At 35.0% G+C, this 19,452-nt stretch overlaps 1 protein-coding gene across 2 annotated transcripts; it reads left to right on the forward strand.

Moving 5' to 3' along the window:
* Positions 1 to 612: 612 nt before the first annotated feature.
* LOC139981500 (uncharacterized) lies at positions 613 to 19,231 on the forward strand. Of its 2 annotated transcripts, none has more exons than XM_071993937.1 (20): positions 613 to 752; positions 3,773 to 3,871; positions 4,400 to 4,491; positions 4,687 to 4,812; positions 5,552 to 5,686; positions 6,195 to 6,321; positions 6,977 to 7,086; positions 7,706 to 7,889; positions 8,470 to 8,550; positions 9,188 to 9,333; positions 10,333 to 10,515; positions 11,470 to 11,725; positions 13,349 to 13,530; positions 14,501 to 14,587; positions 15,400 to 15,621; positions 16,442 to 16,560; positions 17,448 to 17,582; positions 18,159 to 18,267; positions 18,643 to 18,763; positions 18,996 to 19,231. In XM_071993937.1, the coding sequence occupies exons 1-20, from the start codon at positions 629 to 631 to the stop codon at positions 19,226 to 19,228; spliced, it is 2,871 nt and encodes a 956-aa protein (XP_071850038.1). In that variant the 5' UTR covers positions 613 to 628; the 3' UTR covers positions 19,229 to 19,231. The 2 variants fall into 2 exon arrangements, with proteins under 2 accessions (XP_071850038.1, XP_071850047.1); XM_071993946.1 differs by lacking the exon at positions 613 to 752 and adding an exon at positions 2,754 to 3,061.
* The last annotated feature ends 221 nt before the right edge of the window (positions 19,232 to 19,452 follow it).

A 19,452-nucleotide genomic window follows, 5' to 3' on the forward strand; every position in this document is an offset into this window, starting at 1 on the left:
CATGCATTTTGATATTACAACTGAGTATGCAGTTTCCCATTATTTTCTTTGATTTCCTTCTGTATTTCCCGTGATGTTCTTTTATTGGTCATTTAAGTTTTGTGTCTTCTACTCCTCCATGCCTATGAAAAAAAAGCTGACATTAGAATTATCAGGCCCCACAGTTCATTGCTGAAAAGATCAGAATGTCACTTCATCACAGTTACTAAGGTAGAACATCAATTGCATTAGGAATGAAATAAAGCACCGATGGTCCAACCAGCTATGATACTCTATATGTCTGTTTAAAATCACAAATCAAAGCTGCCATGCTGGGTTCTCTTCAATGTGAGACTTCACCATTCACTTGATAGCGATGCTTTTTCTTAAAATGGAGAGATAAGTAGAAGTGGATCTTTGGGGAGGGGGCTGAAGGAAAGAAAGAATTGGGGTGTGGTCTTATCAGAAGTGCTGTGGTACTTGATACAAGGCCAGTTTTGTAAAGTGAAATGTTTTCTTTTGTGTGGTGCTACTTCGTGTAGTGAATAAATTTCATCCTTTGATGTTGGTAAGTTTGAGGTTCTGTACTGACGATTCTCCTCTCGCACCAGGTTGAATACCATCGTGTAAAGTTCCTAACGTTGACGTGATGTATAATAGCGCATGGAGGAGTAACATCGAAAATTTAGCGTCTGTTACCATGACGATCCGATATTTTATAAGTGTCGCTTTACTCATATATGCATTTCAGTCGTCGACTAGCTGCAGTAATGGTAATTTGACATTTGTAATTGATACTTTATTTCATCCCGTTATTGTCCATTTTAATGTAAGCTCAGCGATTTTCTGCTTTGGGGCATTCGTTCTTAGGCTAGAGTGCAAGCCCTAGGACTAACGTTAGGCCTAGTTCAGCGAAATCTTGGTATGTTCCTGGTAAAATTTCGGCAAATCTCGAGTGAATTTTCATACTGAACCATGCTGCATACAAAACACTACGTATATTTTAATTGGATTGACTGCATTAATTTCTATGAAAGATTTAGACTCTTTAATGTATGATTTTGGAAAGTGAATATTAAAAAATGATGATCGCATGCCTAGTATATAACTATATAACTATATAACAATGTTATAGTGTTGTTAACACTACACAGACCCGCTATCAGGCCATGGAAAGTTTAAGATTTGTGTCCACCACCCACATGCGCCAAAACTCCTACCCAAAACTTTTAATCGATGTAGTTTTCATGAAAGAACTAGTGTTGATATCAAATTCAAAGGCAGAAACATCAGTCTACCACTTTCATGAAATAGTTTATACCCATATACCAGTTTTTTTTTCAGCACTTGAAACGAGAACAAGACTGAATTTAGGGAAATATCATTTGCTACAGTAGGTGACAGCTAGGGCTAACTCAGGACCTTAACACATACAAATATATGTTATTTGGTCTAACTCTAATCAAACTTCTATATGAAACTTCTAAGAATAATGTAGTTGATGGATAAATTTTACTAAATCATAGAGAAAAAGGAGCCAGCTGAGACCATCTTAGATTTAGACTGCCAACCCTAAATTTTTACTTAAGCATTAATTGCAAGTTCTCCAGAAAACGTCATATAGGCTTAGGCTTATTACACCTTTACCAATCCTTGCAAATTTTTTTCTCACATTATCAGGGATACAACTTCCCCTATGCAGGCCAGGCCAGGCCAGGCCAGACGTGTCCCCTATTTTGCATACTCATATAGCCAGCTGCACTGTTGCACTGTAGTTACTCTGAAACCACATTTTGGAATGCAGTTTTAAGCCATATAGAATCTGTGAAAAGTGTGGCTATCCTGAAAATATGAACATAAATTATTTTCCCCTTTATGTGCAATGTTCGGGAAAGTTTTCCTTGCTTCAATCATTTTAACATGAGAGTGAGACTAGGGAATAATTTAGTGTTCAGATTTTCCAGTCTGTGGCAGTTATGAGGGCTATAGGTTTGATAAAATACTGTAAACAAATTCAAGTCGGGACTTTTATAGTGAAGTTCTTGGCCGCTAATAGGCTAAGTCATCTCCCCAAAGAACAATCCGGATTTTATGTTGACACTTTTCTTGATTTCCACCCAAGGTCAGACACAAATTACTACACAAGAGGAGAGTTTACAGTATAGAATTATAGTTTTCAGTTTAGAATAATACTTACTAGACTATAAAAGAACAAGCAAATTGTTATGTACAGAATAGCAACTTAGAAAGAACAAACTTAAACACCCAATATAAAATACTTCTCAAGAAAAGTCACCTACAGTAGGTTAAGAACCTGTGAACGACAAACCAAACAACTAAATGACTGATCTGCTCTCAGCCCCAGTCCCCTTGCATCAAGACTGTGACTGTGTGATTTTCATCAGGTGTGTATCACAATTCCTACACATGATCTTAGCCAAAAGGCCAAGAAGGGAATGTATTTGCACTATCCTGGCAACAGGTACTTTTATGGAAAGTCACCCAAGATCGAACCTGGGCACAAACAGAACCCTTTGATTTCTCATCCTGAACTGACCACTCTACTGCTTCACAACTAATACACAACTACTGCTATACATATAAAGTGACCATGCATACCTGAATTATATGCAGCTGTACTCCCTACTTACAATAGAAATCTTTTCATTAGTTACACATAACCTGTTAGACCCAACTACTTTGCATAACAAGAGACCTCAGAGACATTCCATTAGTACACTAATTACCCAGTGCTGTACAATACAGATTTTGATGACAATACTACTGTATACATGGTTTCTGTGTATTAAGGAACTGCTATAGATATATATTGGATTTGTATATAGAAATTTGTCCATTTTGCAGCCTTTTCTTCAATGTGATTCTGGATACATTATTTCTTGGAGACTTAATTTTACAAGTATTAAAAATCTCATTCTGGCAGAGTCTGATCTTACCATCAATGAAGTCACATTGTTGAAGGATATAAGTTAAGGAGGTCTAATTAGCATCATTAAGTTATTGTACACCATCCTACAGTATATGTGTCAGTTTCAGTAGGAGTTAATGCAGTAAATACCAGGTACTGTACATTGCAATGATGAATAAACATAATAATGCAAAATGGAAAAAAAAAAAAGTAAAGCTTCATGCTCCATCATTGAAAATTGTTTGGATGCAAGTCTAAAACCTTCTTTCTCATGGTCGCATGTATGCAATTTGGGAATGTGAATGTCATAGACCTGGTGTAAAAAGTCTCAACCTATAGAAACAACTTGGCAACTTTTGTTATTGCACCAAACTGTTAAAATGCTCATATTTTTAATGTTAATGGATGAGTTTTCAAAGCCAGCTTTAGTTGCTTCACAATGGTGAGGTCATGCTCACTTAAGCCAAAGTTGTTGCTGTCTGCTGGTCCTATGGAATGCATTAGATCCCCGATAGCCATAGATCTCTTTGTCTCAATTAGTCCAAAGGTAAAACAATAATAACATAGTGATGGATGTCCTGTGGTCAGTCAGTTGCTAAATTCAATTGATACCTTGAGTCAATCATGTCATTGTAATTTTTTAGGCCTATAAAAGAATGCTCTAGATCTGTCCCTGATCAAAAAACATGCAATGAATTCATGCTGGCCAGCAATGCCCAATTAAGCAATGTCATTTTACAAATTGAGGGTGTGCCATTTGATATTTTCTGTTCACTGCTATTGCTAGAAAAGGCATCATGTTTCATGCATACTTTCAGTTAACCATCAATGAAGAATTAACATAAATGTTGCTTTTCAATACAGAGTCACGGTATCACTTGCCCGATGTATCACCCTCGGAATTGGTCGTCAGTAAAACCAAAGATGAAGTTCTTTGTGTGCTCTTCATGAGAGAACATGGAGGTGAGTTACTATAGTAACTAGAGTGCATGATTATAAAGTAGATAGAAATTCTGTAAAATATCAGAAAGCTCTCTGTTAAATTCTGTGAATGCTTACATCTCACTTGTACATGTATACAAACATGTGTGTGATCCATAAATTCACTGATAGACTGAACTTAAGTAACGTTTTGGTAAAATAATTCCCTAATTAAAAGTATACCTGTGTATTACAACTATAATATCGTTAATGTTTCATAATTATGTGATTATGTGCTGATTTTGGGCCTATATAGTGTGTAAGATTCAAATTGAGTTATGTTAAGTTAGTTATCGTTAAGTTATGTTAATTTAGTTATTGGTTAAGTTCACTGTTCTGAGCAGGTATTCGGGAAAGAATATTCCAGTTAGCTGCCATTTTTAGTAATCCCATGTGATTTGAGCATTTGAATTACCATTATCATTGTAATTCAAATAATTACAGCTTACACTACCTGAAATCAAATATACTTTCATGTCTTAATATTAATTTAATTGTTGTCTTTAACAGGCTGTCCCTCCGCCATGAAGTTTTTTATGAAGTTGAAACAACAAGTTAGCCAACATTGGGATGCAAAGTTTGGGAAATTTATCATTAAAAAGGTGAGTCCACCCTGATATTTGCACCTCATCAGCCTAACATTCCTCCTTACCTACATGTAACAGGTAGATTCTTGCAGTCATATTTCACATCAAAGTAAAGTGGGAGACATTAAAGGGCTGCTTTCTTAAACTGTTCAATGTACTTTAAATTAAGTGAGGTACCGCAGTAAATCTTGTTTTTTTTCTTCTTCCTAGAATGAACCTTCAAATTCTTTACCTTCACAAGTGCCCGCCATTCGGTTCTACTCCTACTGGTCAAATAATCAGGTGTTTGCAGGACCTTGGACACAGAGAGCTTTAAAGAACCTTCTTAGTGAAGTGGTAATTAGCTCTTTGATACTGACAACGTCAGAAAGCAAAGCCACCCATGTTTGGAACATCCATCATGGAAGGTCAGAAGGGGGTGTTGGGAAGGCAGGGGGGGGGAGGATGGGTGATGATGGTAGGGTCCCAACACAATTTGTGTAAGAACATAGCTGATATATTAGCCCATGTATATTTACAGCATCAGATCAGAGGTGGTATTGCTACCTATCTCCGTCCATCCTCAGATTAAGATTCTACAAGTTTTGGTAAAACATGGTGTTGCTGATTGCTAAACAAGGTGTAAGATTGATTCTATTGTGATAGGCAATAACTATAGGCCTGAGTTTAAAAGCAACATAACCTTTGATTATGGTGTGGCAGCACCAAGTGATGGTCAATTAACTAAAGTACTGTTACTCCCTCAGGGTTGCAAATCTGTAAATACATTTCTTATAGTTCCAAAGAGAACACTGATCCTCTGGCATGAAAAATCCAGCCAGCCTGGTAGGAATTAACTGAGTAATGGGAAGAAATAGGCCAATACAATAGATGGATTATTTTTGAGGGAATATCAGCTATTATTGAATTCTTTTTTTTAGATAACAACTACTAAAGCAATGAATATATAAGGATGTATGAGTTGATATCAGAGTTAATCAAAAGGCATCTTTAAGTCATTCAGTTTAGCCTATAGTAACTTTTCAGTTCTTTTTCATTTTTTTTAAATTTTTGCTTTTCTTTGTGTCTTTTACAGTTGCATATTTACGAATCAAGAATTCCACTTTTGACTGAGGAGAAAGATTTATATGAATCACCAGAGTCATTGACACTGATTGTGTTTCTTCCGGACATCACGATCCAAAGTCTATCACAAGAAGACATGCAGAAGGTAAAAAAAAGAACAACCAAACAACAAAATCAAATGTGATACAGATGTTGATGATGAGCAAGTTACCGTAGAAACAAATCAGTCAAATCTTCTTCTTCTAGTCCAAAGGTGACTTCACAGAGCCACATAGGGCCTTTGTACATATGCTAATACTTTTTTTCAAAAATTATTTGTGTTTTGCAGTGTGTCATATGTTAGATTTGTGAACATATAACAATTTCTTCATGGATTCATTTTGAATAAAAAAAGAAATAAATATGCATCTTTTCACTGCAACTACAATGGAACAATTATACATGTTTATGTATTTTCATATAAAAAAAATGATGTTGGGAAATGTAGGACATATGAATGACTAGCAAAGAATAACTCTATTAATAATTGCCATATCTATTGCATTATTATTTCAACCATGTTTACTCTTTGTGATACCTAATATGATGTGTCATAACATATCCTTAAACATTTAACCAACTGTGATTTATTTCAACCTTGTTTTTATCTACAGTTAAGAAGTGAATTTGATTCCATCGCTTTCTTTATTCATCATTTCCATGGTAACGCCAAAGAGGAGACAAACTCATTGCCAGAAAAATTTTTGATCAAAGAATCACCTTCAGCTATACTGTTTAATGGTGAGTGTTTTTGATTACTTCATTACTTGAGTATTAAATACTTTAGCCTGTATATTAAAGCAGCTGGTTGGTTTTCACTTATTACCGAGACAAACCGTGGCCATAAGTAGTTACCAGCTCAGTAATCTAACCGATGGTACAGAGCATTTTAAATAGGTGGTAAATTTGGTGTCTCGGAATAACAAACACTGTTAGCTACCAAGGGGTAATTGGCCATTCAGTTTCTTAACCTGGCTGTGATGTACTCTTTTCTAGAAGTTAATCCATTAGGACAACCTTGTGCCCCCTCCTTAAATGTGCAGAACAAAGTTTTGTAAGCCTGTGTGCAAACATATGTACTGAAATTATTTTCTGGTCTAAGGTTGTCAAAAATGCATAGGACAGTTTGTTAGTAAAGTCTCTTCATGTTCAGAGAGAGTGGAACCCATGGTAATCTGCTAAGTAATCTGTATGCCTAGTGCGTAATAACGCACCAATCTTGGTCTGAAGAAATGTGAAACAGTGGAGGAGAAATACCGTCCTAGTGACCTGTGTCTCAAAAGTTTTGTTAGGGCTGCATGAAGGACTTTAAAGGTCTAGTATGCCAAAGAACTTCATTTCTCATACTATTTAAATGATTATCCCTGTTTTGGCACTTTTTGCTTCCTACTTGTAGTAAAAGAGGAGAGAACCATTTCTCGAGTGGACGGTCCATTTAAATTTCTGCAGAGGATTGAGGAAATGCTAATAACTCAAACTTCAGTCGCTGTGGATATTATAACAGAGGTAAGTTAACAAGAATCATTGGTTGCTATGACCAATATCAATAAATACATCAGTTCTAATCTAAGTAGTTCTAAAATATTTTACGATAGCTGCATGACAGTGATGCTCGTAGATCTTGCCTTCTCTGCATATGATATTTACAGCAGAAATTGTATGTGGTAATAATTTTAATGCACTTTGCTGGATGAGAACAAAATGCTTTGCAACATTGGTACCAAAGATTGCACTAGTAACTGTAGTTAGTACATGAATCTAGCAGAGGAACACCATCAGATGTTTCAAGTTTGAACATTTGGAAACAAATTCTGAAATAAAATAAGAAAAGGTCTCATTAGGGTATTCAGTTAAGAAACGATAAATAGCAAAGTCATTGAACTGAATTGATTAAGGTTCCCTTGTATTTTAATATTTATCATATATACCCGTCTTTGTGGTAGTTAAGCTAACCTAACACCAACTAACAAAGACACTTCATAAACTAACAGTGTTTCACAACCTTTGACACAACACCTTATTTGCATACCTCGCACAAAGCTGTCCAGTATTTTGAGAATATTCAAATAACTACACATCCTTCCAAATATCTAATCAAAATCAATCTTCTGTATGATTTTCTCAGGATTTATTTCACTCCTGGCTACAGTCTACTGACACCTCTACCAAGTATCTGATGTGCTTTCATGCTGTCTGGGCTGACCGTAATCTCGACTTCCTCAGAACTTTCTCGTCGGCAGCAAAAATCCTTAGCAGTCTACAGGAAGACTTAAAATTTGGTTTTGTCGATGTGGAGAAAGAAAGAGAAAGTAAGTTTGTTGTTTTAAACAGTTGGTTAGTCTTGCAGAACTTAATTCTTTTGACATGGAAATCATGGAAAATTCATGAAAGCAGAAGGTATCTGGAAAGGGCATGACATGGAAAAGCATCATGGAAAATCTTGAGTTATGCAAAAATAATTGTGGATTATAAACGCCGAAATATAATATAAATAAATAAAAAATCAGTGACAAAGTAACCAACTGACTGTTAAGTGTGGATTTCATTTAATTAGCTTCAAGAATAAAATTTTGAGGTATTCACAAACATTTCCTGTATGGAACAAGAGCATGTTAAATATCCCAATAATAGAGATATCATAAACTAAACAAGTGGTTTTTATTAACCAAATCCAAGTCACTTCAATATTTTATTATCTTAACACATACAGCCTTAAATAATAGGTCATAAAAATTTCTTTTAATTTTTTTGTTAATTTTCTCACAAGTAAAAGTGAAAGACGACAATGGTTTTTTCTTTGTTACATCAGCTGTCATAACCTGTGTAAACATAATATTCCTGATTACTTTGTTCATGATTTGAGACTTAACTATGTTTCTCTCTTTTCAGTTTTGTCCAAGCATATCCATCCTAAACATATCACTAAGCTACCTTCTTGCGTCTTGATCTGGAAGACGGAGACACCTACAGGTATGAACCGTTAACGTTATCTACTCAAAGATATGTGTATGAACTGAAAATTAATACCCTCAGCCAGAGCTGTTGCAAGACTCTTCATGTCAAAGGTCATCAGAATTGCCTCCAGATCTGCTAGAAATTATAAAAAATGGTCACCGATGCTATATGTCATATTTTTTAAGCATTTCGCCTTAAAAATGGCACATTTAATTGTCCAATTCAACCTGTCCCTTTGTCTAGGAATAATTTGGAGAGACAGAACCTCCAGGAAAGTTTTGTTGGAAAAATTAGGGAAAAAAAATTACTGATGACCCATAAGGTCTGTTAGGGTCTTTGACACAACATACCCCTTAGGCTTTATTCACTTCTGTAATTCTTTTGCAGAAAATGATAACTTTGGAAAGGATCATTATTTTAAAGGTATTGAACCAAGATATATATGAATTATTTATATATTTCTTCCTCTCATTACTACATGTTAGGGGATCATCTCCAACATAATTCCTGAATATTCAAAAGGTTACAGCTGATACTTGGAATTTTGAGGCCACAGGTATTGAATCTTACACTCTCCAATAGAAGTTTCTCTGAAATAGTTTTTAATAGTTTCACTGATTTCAACAATGGACTACTTTGTCTTTTATAACAGGTTTCGAAGTTCATCAAGAGGCTCTCAAAACGAGACCTACCCCTTGGGAAATCAGTAACTTTCTTCACTCGCTGGAATTGCATATGACAGACAGAGAAGGAAATATTGTAGAATATATTCCATGGGAGATGGAGGATAACTGTCAGGTAAGCTAATGAATATTGCTAAATAATATTTGAAAACTGTATCTCTATTTGTTTTTTAAGTACAAAGTGTCCTATTATCAACAATAACAACAAAGGAGGGTAGGTTAGATGAGTAAAAATTGAAGACAAAACTATTTTTGAAGAAATAATATAAAATGAAGAGCAAAATATGATTGAAGCTGATTCTAAGAGAATTTGACTGAGAATACTCTTGTATCTCTTGTTGGTTGGACTTTCAAAATATAACCAGAGATTTAAATAAATATATGAAGTATTCTGATTTATTATGAACTAATTATTATAAACTAACATGATACTGAAATGTCTACATCCTGATACTCCAAAGTGCTTTGCAAATGTTTTTCTTTACAAGTGCTTGTAACCAATTGCTAAACAACTGTAAAATGTTGACTAAATGTGATAACATTTAGTACAAGGTAATTAAAATAATTTAAGGCGCCATGTAAAAAGTAGGACGTGTAGCGGGCTGCAGCATAATGCAGCAGGCTGCATAGGGCATGTTCTTTTGTGCTCATATTCAGTGTCACACAATAGGCACTGCTGCTGCTGAGATGATTGTTTATTGTTTGACTTATGATCCCGCCTTGCTGCAGGAGATCTTGCAGCTGCTGCAGCCTCTTGTTTTTTTAATTTTTTATACTATACGTAGGTAGAACTCTCTTACCAGAAAAAGATGACAATTTCCTCTTGATCATGTATTCAGTCCTTCGTAGAAGTGACAATGCAACAGCGTCACTGTTTTGAGTTAACATGGCGTAATTAATTAGTTTATTAATTTAAAAAAAAAAAATTTTTTTTAGTTAGTTTTTTTTTAGCTAGTTTTTTTAAAAGTATTTTTTAGTTTGTTAATTTATTATTTTTCCTCTTGATCATTTTCTCAGTCCTTCGTAGGAGTGACAATGCATCAGCCTCACTGTTTTGAGTTAACATGACCTAATTAAAGTAATTAATTAATTTTCTTCTTGATCGTTTCTTCAGTCCTTCGTAGGAGTCACAATGCATCAGCCTCACTGTTTTGGAAATTCCAATCAATCCTTTGTCTCCTGGGAAGATGAAGAGAGTAATGATAATATATTACAGCATCTCACCAGCCACCACGATGGTGACCGTTTCATCAACCAAACCGACTTGATGTCTCAAGATGGAGACGACAAAAATGGGGTAAATTATCCTCTCTGATCATTTTTATAATTTCTGGAAAATGAAAAGAAGAAAGTTTTTGTTTCAAATCAACAGAAAGGTGTGTGTACTACACAGCAAAAGAATTCCTGTACATTTGAAGCCCTCCAATTTTTTTTTCTTTTTCTAACTCTTGCAAAATCTATATCTCAACAATTCCTATAAGTTCAAGTTTCTTGTTTACATGTTTCTGTCAGTTTGATTGCTGTCTTAATAATTGTGATGAAAGGAAGCCTGTGTGGGTGCGTTTGTTTTTCTATCTGACCGAGGACTTGAACAAAAGAATTCCAGGTCCTCGGTTGTGATTTCAAAAGAATCACCAAGTCCTCGGAAGAATTCTATTGTATGGGGTATTGTTAAGGTTAGGGTACGTGGATTTGAACAATGGAAAATACAATGGGGTCCTCGGTTGGAATGTAATACAAATATGTGTGTATGCATGTGTGTGTGTGTATCTGTATCATTTTCCTTTTCTTGAAGAGGGATGGGATGGTGGGGGGGGGGAAGAGGGGTGGGAGAGAAAGAACATAGTTACATAAAATGTTTGACATTGAAATTGGGAGGAGCCTTTTGACTTCCCTTCCCACTGACTTACTTCATACTCTCTGTGCCTTTTAAAATTTTCAAACCATGCATAATTTTTTTGGCTTGTAAATTTTACCTTTCTTTAAACTTATATCTAACTTATGTTAAGACCATTTTGATGGATGTGATAAATTATTTGTTTTCCACATGTTGAAATGCCAGGGTATAGTATGATTTATATCAAGGTATTATATCTTATATATCATCTTGGCCTCCCTATAAAGCCTGCTCACTAACTCACGAATCAAAAAGCTGTATTTGTGTCATTTTTTTTTTTGGTAGCAAAAACAAAACTCTTGTGAAAGTATTCCATTGAAACTAGTCATTAAACTCTTTTGATTTCTTTAATAGGTTTCAGAGGTGTCCGACTCCGCAGAACTTCGCATCGGTAACCTTCTCCGTCTCACAGATGATAGCTGGCAACGAGTGATCGAGCAGTCACATGTACATCCTAGATCTACTCCGATGCCGTACTCTGGTGGTGCCTCACCTTGGGACGAGAGCAGTCCCACCACTACACTGGTTGCATTCATCCAGTCAACCTGCAGAAGCTGTGAAAACAATATGCCACTCTTTGAAAAATTATCCACAAATTTGGAAAAGTTAGGTAAGGCAAGAAGGTTGTTTACGTAAAAGCTCAGCTGATTTCTCTTTGATAATTGGCTATAGAATGATACTAACGTAATAATTATCGACTTATAATTATGACAATAACAATATTTGGTTGTTAAGTTCAGTACTTTTATCATTTAACTCTTTTGTGTACGTATAAATTGCTGAAATAATAAATCCAATTTCATTTTGTTCTCTCCATGACGAATCACCTTGCGAATCATTATGTTATGTGTTATGAGGTCCATACAAATTTGATGGATCAAGTCCTCTGTCATTATTCTCAAAAAAGTTTGGGAGTTCTGAGTCATATTTTATGTCAGAATTTAGTACAAATCTATAAAGTAGCATCATTTCAATATTCACTACATATTTAGTTTTCTCTGAGATGGATATATCACTAAATGTTTGAGATCAGGCTAATTCAACATTGGAATCATCCATCCTACTTTAAAATGTTTTCTTCAATCAAAGAATTGTTTGGCTAGAATGGTATTCCAACCATGTCTTGTTCTCTAACATATGAGCTACCCATCCCTTATTAGTAGTACATGGTGATCCCTAGATGGTTATCCCTAGATACATGTATCATGTTTAGGTACAGGTGTACCTCTACAGGTGTACTCTAGATACAGGTGATCCCTAGTACATGGTGATCCCTAGATACATGTACCATGTATAGATACAGGTGTACCTGTACAGGTGTACCTTAGATACAGGTGATCCCTAGTACATGGTGATCCCTAGATGGTGATCCCTGGTGATCCCTAGATACATGTACCATGTATAGATACAGGTGTACCTGTACAGGTGTACCTTAGATACAGGTGATCCCTAGTACATGGTGATCCCTAGATGGTGATCCCTGATGATCCCTAGATACATGTATCATGTATAGATACAGGTGTACCTGTACAGGTGTACCCTAGATACAAGCGATCCCTAGTACATGGTGATCCCTAGATAACCATTTCTTTGCTTGAGGCACCAGTTAGAAGTCATAGTTCCTTTCATACTGCATGTATCAACCAGGGATCTCATTACAATTTCATTTGATGTAAACCAGGGAGAGGTGTGGGAAGGTATTTTTAGAGAAATTCAGCTTTAAGATAGTCAGTATAGGCCACAAATTATAGCACGCTATAATTGCTAGACGTTTTCAAAAGTGCTTTCCTGGAGGTGTTTGCTCTCCAAACTGTTCTCAGACATTTTTAAGGAACACAAGATGACTGAATGTCCCAGTGAGGAAAATGTCGAAGGTTGTAATAAAAACTAGTTTAAGAATTTCGACCAAAGGTGACCACATTTGAATATCTAGCTTATTTGGGGCCAATACAACATAGCTTTAAGTGAACAATGGAAAACTTACTGGAAATGTTATAAACAACTTTGGAATGAGTAAGATATTTTTGGCTAAGACAGGATTCCCACCGGGGACCTCAGCACTATTTAGTTTATGAGTATTTGCAACCCAGTATGCTATTGTTCTGTAAACATGGAAGCATTAATATGATGATAATAGTTTTCCATGGTGTTATTGCACGTATATATGATAATTTTTAGCAAAAGTACCAAAGAATGTGCTCAAGATCACTTTATACTGACCCATCAATTACAGGAACTGGTGATTTTTATGTTCTCAACTGCTCATCTGATAAAGCCTCATGTGAACACCAAAATGTGAGAGGCTTTCCTACCCTGATCGCTTACAGAAACTTTGGTAGGCAAAGGACGGAGAGATGCCGGTCAGAGAGTTTGACCAAACAGTATCTGAGGATGGACTACCATGGAATATTAACGGTACAAGGATTATAATCTTTTTGTTTAATTTCCTTTTCTTTTCTTTTTTTTTCCATCAAATTTTAATGCTTGCTCTTTGTTTAAGAATTATCTTCATCCCATTCACAAGAATGATTGTGTTAAGTGGGCCATATTTTTAAATCTTGTTTGTTCTTTCTACCTGTGTCTCCGCTATTAAAAATAATGTGAAGGTTTGGATGATACTGGCTGCATGAAAAATCATGTCCTATCTCAGCAAAATGGATACTGTTATGACAACACTAAGATATCTTAATACTCTGTATATTAACCACTGATGGTTTGGGTGATATACCCTCATACCATTGATAAAATTAACATTTAAGGGCTGGAAGAACTTCATCTTATCTCCTCTCCTGTTTTGCTGTGATCTCCGACATGCCGTATTCAGGATTATAACATGTGAAGTTCTTATAAATAGAGAATACAAATGCACAACCTTCATCGTTATTGAGTCAACTTTACGATTCCTTTCGATAAAGTTGGAACTTTACCCAACCTAAAGTTAAATGCAATAGAGACATAAATAAAGCTGATAAGACACTCCATTATTATTGTACATCTAGGAGATTCAACCAGCTTGCTTAAAGATCACTTTGATACAAATTTTGATAACATAGGGACATAAATAAAGCTAATAAGACATTTCATTATTATTGTACATCTAGGAGATTCAACCTGCTTGCTTCAAGTTCAATTTGATTACAAACTTTGATAATATAGAATCATAAATAAAGCTATTAAGACATTTCATTATGATTGTACATCTAGGAGATTCAACCTGCTTGCTTCAAGTTCACTTTGGATACAAATTTTGATAACATTTACTGTCCACATTTCAAAAACTGAAACAAAGAAATGAATGTAAAGTCCACTGTTTTCATTCCAATTTTCTCTATTTTTTTAATTTGTTTCTCTTAAAAGAGATTTTGAATGTTATTCCTTGTTTTAGGAGAAGCTTGTCATGGAATGGTTTTTACAAATATCGACCCCAACGGTGCAATATGCAACCAAAGATGGTATCGGAATGTTAAGGAGGGTAAGTGAATGATTAAAAATGACTGAATTCAGTAAATTACTATTAAAGGTAGTCAGTATAGGCCCCAAATTATAGCACACTATAATTGCTAGAAGTTTCATAAAGGACTTTCCTGGAGGTCTTTATTCTCCAAATTTTTTTTTTCAGACACTCTAAATGAACACACAAAATGACTGAATGTTCCAGTGAGGTAAAAATTCCTCCAGGGTGGTAATAAAAAACATTTTAATGAATTTTGACCAAAGGTTACCATATTTGAAAATCTAGCATATTTGGGGCCAAAACAGCATAGCTTTTAAGCAAAAGATTTGAAAATGTTTGTCCATCCTAATATGTACATTGCTGTGATATCCTTCGATGTTAGGTAAGGGCATGTATATAGAATGAAGAAAGAGGCAGAGAGCAAACAAGAGACGTGTGTTATCATGCTCTACGTGCTATATTCTAATCTTTAAGTCTGTCCGTGATCATCCAATACGGTATATAGAGTTAATAACAGAAAGGTGGCGGTATACTACTTCATCTTTACTACATTACAATTGTCAGTATTTTCTTCAACACATCAATAGCCTGAATTTGTGAACAATAAATATACCAAATAGTAGAATAATACCATTCCTCATGTCAGGACACAGAACTGTCAGCTAAAATCAATACTTTCAAGAAAGGTCAAAGAAACAGTAAAATAATAAATTAAGGTTAATTTGACTGAAAACATGTATTTTATTATATGTTTACTAGAAAAGGTGGTTGTAAAGGCATCAGTCATCAATTTCTAATTAAAAAGTTAACTCCATCTTTCCTGATTTCAGATTAACGACATCTCTCTACATGCCACCCTCTACCCTGTATCCCTTGCTGGCAAGTACCTACCGACAATCTCTGGACCCAACAGCTGGTATCCTTTTGAATGCTTTCAACTTGCGTGTGACAGACTCTATGGGAAAGCTGCCTGCTATGGAGAAATTAGCGAAAACCTAAATAGCAGAGATGCGACGATCGCTCAAAGAGAACAAGATATGGTCGTCACCCAGGTAATAAAAAAAACAAGGAATACAAAAATAGGATAACGTGTTGAGGTTAATTCAGAGAAGCAAATGTAACTCAGCTTCACATGTATGGTCATGGAATAATTTAGTCTTCACATTTAGTGTAGCAATTTTTGTGTTTATGACTTTTTATTTCTCTGAAAATACTGCAAAAGTATGCATGTGGTTTACAAAAACTGTCATACATCTTTTGCAATTTGCATACTTTGTATAGCATTATGCATATTTTGTATAGCTTCTTGGTCACCAACTTGGTTCAGATTTGACCAAACCTGACAACCACAGGCTATACCAAATGAGATTTCTGTTGATCATAACTAAGATGGCCCTAAAATGCAGAGAGTGGAGGGCACTGGGGGGGGTGGAAGATATGCCAGTTGAATTTTAATGATAGAATAATGCATGATTTCCAATTATAAACATTTTTGCCATCAACAAAGTTTTGATATAAGTATTAAATGCCAGGCTGTATACAATAACATACAAAAGTATACAAAATAAATTAATACTTGTTGTATATTCCATTTCTTCATAATTTGAAATGACACTTACAAAGGTAAAGTTAATAAACTGCATTGGTATTGGATTTCAACATTGAGGGGGGGGAAAAAACACCAAAATGATCAACAAAATCTGTTCCAAACCAGGATATAGGTATTCTGATGTCTAACTTTACTCCAAGCATCTTGAATAACATTTTGATAACTTACTAGATCAATCAAATTATATTTAATCTCTTTATCGATCAATCAATACTATCAATCAATCAATTAATCAATGTGTGGACTTCAATTAATATCTTCAGATTGAGATGCACAGGAGGGATAATGTCTCAGCTTTAGTGTTTAGTCTGGGCAAAGCTTTGATTACAACTCTACAGAATGAAGATAATATACAACTACACAAGTTTCATACTCCTCACAGGTTTGTTTACCTTCGTTTTGCTTTTATTTTATGAAATTCTTTGGGTTTCTCGTAACCGTGACTGCCGCCACATCACACTGGTCTTTCTTCTTGAAATTGTTCCACACTTTATTACTATTATAACATATTTTACTGACTTCCACTCATATGTCTGTCTGTCTGTCTGTATGTATGTCTAGATTTCCTCAGACATGTCTTTATTTTTTTTACCTTACGTGAGCATCTCGATGGAATTACACAGAAGTTTAACAATATGTCTGGATTTATTTAGGTACTTCCAACAAAGCTGTCATAATGACATTGAAAAACTTTTTCTTTATTAATTTAGCCATTCAGCTACTCCATTTTGAACACAATTTTTTTTACAGTATTAAGTAGTAGGCCCCTACTTCAAAAATTCTAATCTTACAAGATATATTGCTTTTAATTTAAAATTTGGTACCATTTGCAAGAAAATATCCTCAAAAAACCGAATCTCTTCCCCAGACCATAAATTGTCTTCCTTTCTTCAGATAAAATGTGACTACCCTGATCTACTTACCTCTGCATGGTAGTAGGCTGTTGTAAGCCTATGTTAATAGGTGATACATCGTCATTGTTATTTAACTGCTGTTCTGTGTTCATATATTTGGAGATATAACATTGAAAACACAACCAGATTTTATGTCCAGGTGTAGAAAACGAAGGCTAAAATGATGTTGAATTTATATGAACACTGAACACTATTAGTTGGGTGATGAGATGGATAACTGGTCTTATATTCTTCTGGTTAGAGAAGAGGAGATGGCAGGAAAGAGAGCTGTTAAGAAATGGCTTCACTAAATTATTTTCATATTTCTTATTATTATTGAATTAATTTAAATTCCTTCTCCTAACCTCATCCACAGGTATGAACTGAAATCGGGACAGCGTTGCGAGGACAATCATCCCGCATGTACCGATGTCATAGTGTCCTTTGTCACTGATCATTCCAGGTTACCAGTTACTCACATAACAGCAGCCGCTTTTCACACACATGGAAGGTAGGTAGATGCTACAATCTTGCTATTTTCTAATCTTCATTCCCATTACTGGACTTATTTAGTGAAATCTTGTTTAATACACCTAGTTAGTTAAAGGAGGACTTCAAGCAGAATTTTAGACTTGAAAAATTAAAAAAATTGAGAATGAAAAACATTGAGAATTGAGTTCTTATATCGTTTGTATCGTTAGTTGTCAAGAAAATAACTCATGAATATACTTAATGTCTGGAATGTTCCATTCAGGCTGTTGTTTTACTAATTTTTGATAGAAGTGTGTGTTTATAAAAAAAAAATTCATATGGTTTTTTGAATATTCAGTTATTGTCAATTAATGTTATTTCAATTTTAATGAAGCTCTACCTGGTGTAATCTACAGACCATTTTGCAGTTAAAAATGATAGGAAAAATTCGTGAACTGACAAACATATTCCAATTCTTCCTGTTCTTTGAACAGTTATTTGAATTTCATATTTATTCCTATTAAATTTTGAAAATTCAGGAAGGATTCGACTGGTACAATTTGGTATCATACTCACAAACAGTTTAATGAATGCCTCTTTCCTTTTATCGATCTAGTCTTGGATTCGGAAAGGAAGCCTCTTCTTCAATTTTTGCTGCTGGCCTACCGGTGTTACTCACTCTTGCAACTTCCGAGCAACTCAGTGAAAAAGCCACATTTTATTTGGTATTTTTTGTTTTCGTGTCCAATTTGTGATGTAATTATTACAAAAATACTGCAAACTTGTATATATTTATGTCAGTATCTCTTGGAAAAAGTATAAATTTACACACAGTAAAAATGAGTCGACCAAATGTGAGTTCCTTTGGTTAGCATCAGAGGATATATTTTATTATCACAGCTTTGCACCGTATACAGTATTCACTTATAAAGTGTGTTCCTTTGGTTAGTTAGCATTAGAGGTTATATTTTATTATCACAGCTTTGCACCATATACAGTATTCACTTATAAAGAATGTTCCTATGGTTACCATTACAGGTTATTTGTGTCATACACAAAAAAGAACAAATCTTAACTTTGTGTCATTCATTTGTTTACAGGATTTGCAAGATATAGCGTACAAGTTTTACAATCAAGTTGTATTTGCATCACTAAATGTGGATGAATTTCCCCAATGGGCCGCTCGATTCGTGCCCCATGGTTACTCCCGCCATGTAGTTGGTAAGTCAATTAACTTTGAACATTGCTTTTCAAGTTTCATGAAATATGAATAGAATGGACGTAGTTGTTCCTGGGCTCCATCGTGGCCCTCAATAGACAAATATTTTCCCATAGTCAAGATCATATTCGACTAGTTATGAAAATCTGGCTTGATTTACATACTATACATTTACATTCATAATATTTGAAAATTGCAGTAAAACTGATTGTATGCATTCTCCAAAATTTCCAGAAAATGACAAACTGATCACAGAGGACATGATACCAGACTTATTCATCTATCCACGATTATGCATCGTCACAGCTGAGAATCACCAGAGAGCTGCTTTCCTTCCTGACTACGTGAAGTTTAGCCTGGGATCCCTAGCAGAGGGAAGAACTATTAACAAGAGTAACATTGAGCAGTTTGTGACAGACTTTATGACTTCCCCAGATGACAAATGGGTTCAGACAGAACTTTTCTGAGTAAGCCGAGGCCAACAGAAACCATAAAAGTAGTTTTCTTCTCTCGCCACCAGTTACTGACTGTCATGTCTCCGAAACACAAGTTTGCTGGTCATAAATAGACTTTCCCAAGGATTAAGCTCATTTGAAACCATGTGATATCAGATCATGGATGAACACTGGCTTTATTTCAAGCCTTCTATTTTCAATGAGTTTTCAGTGAATAACAATGCAAGTGTGTAATG

Source organism: Apostichopus japonicus, chromosome 2 (genome assembly GCF_037975245.1).
Source record: "Apostichopus japonicus isolate 1M-3 chromosome 2, ASM3797524v1, whole genome shotgun sequence".
In the NCBI taxonomy this organism is placed as follows: Eukaryota; Metazoa; Echinodermata; class Holothuroidea; order Aspidochirotida; family Stichopodidae; genus Apostichopus; species Apostichopus japonicus.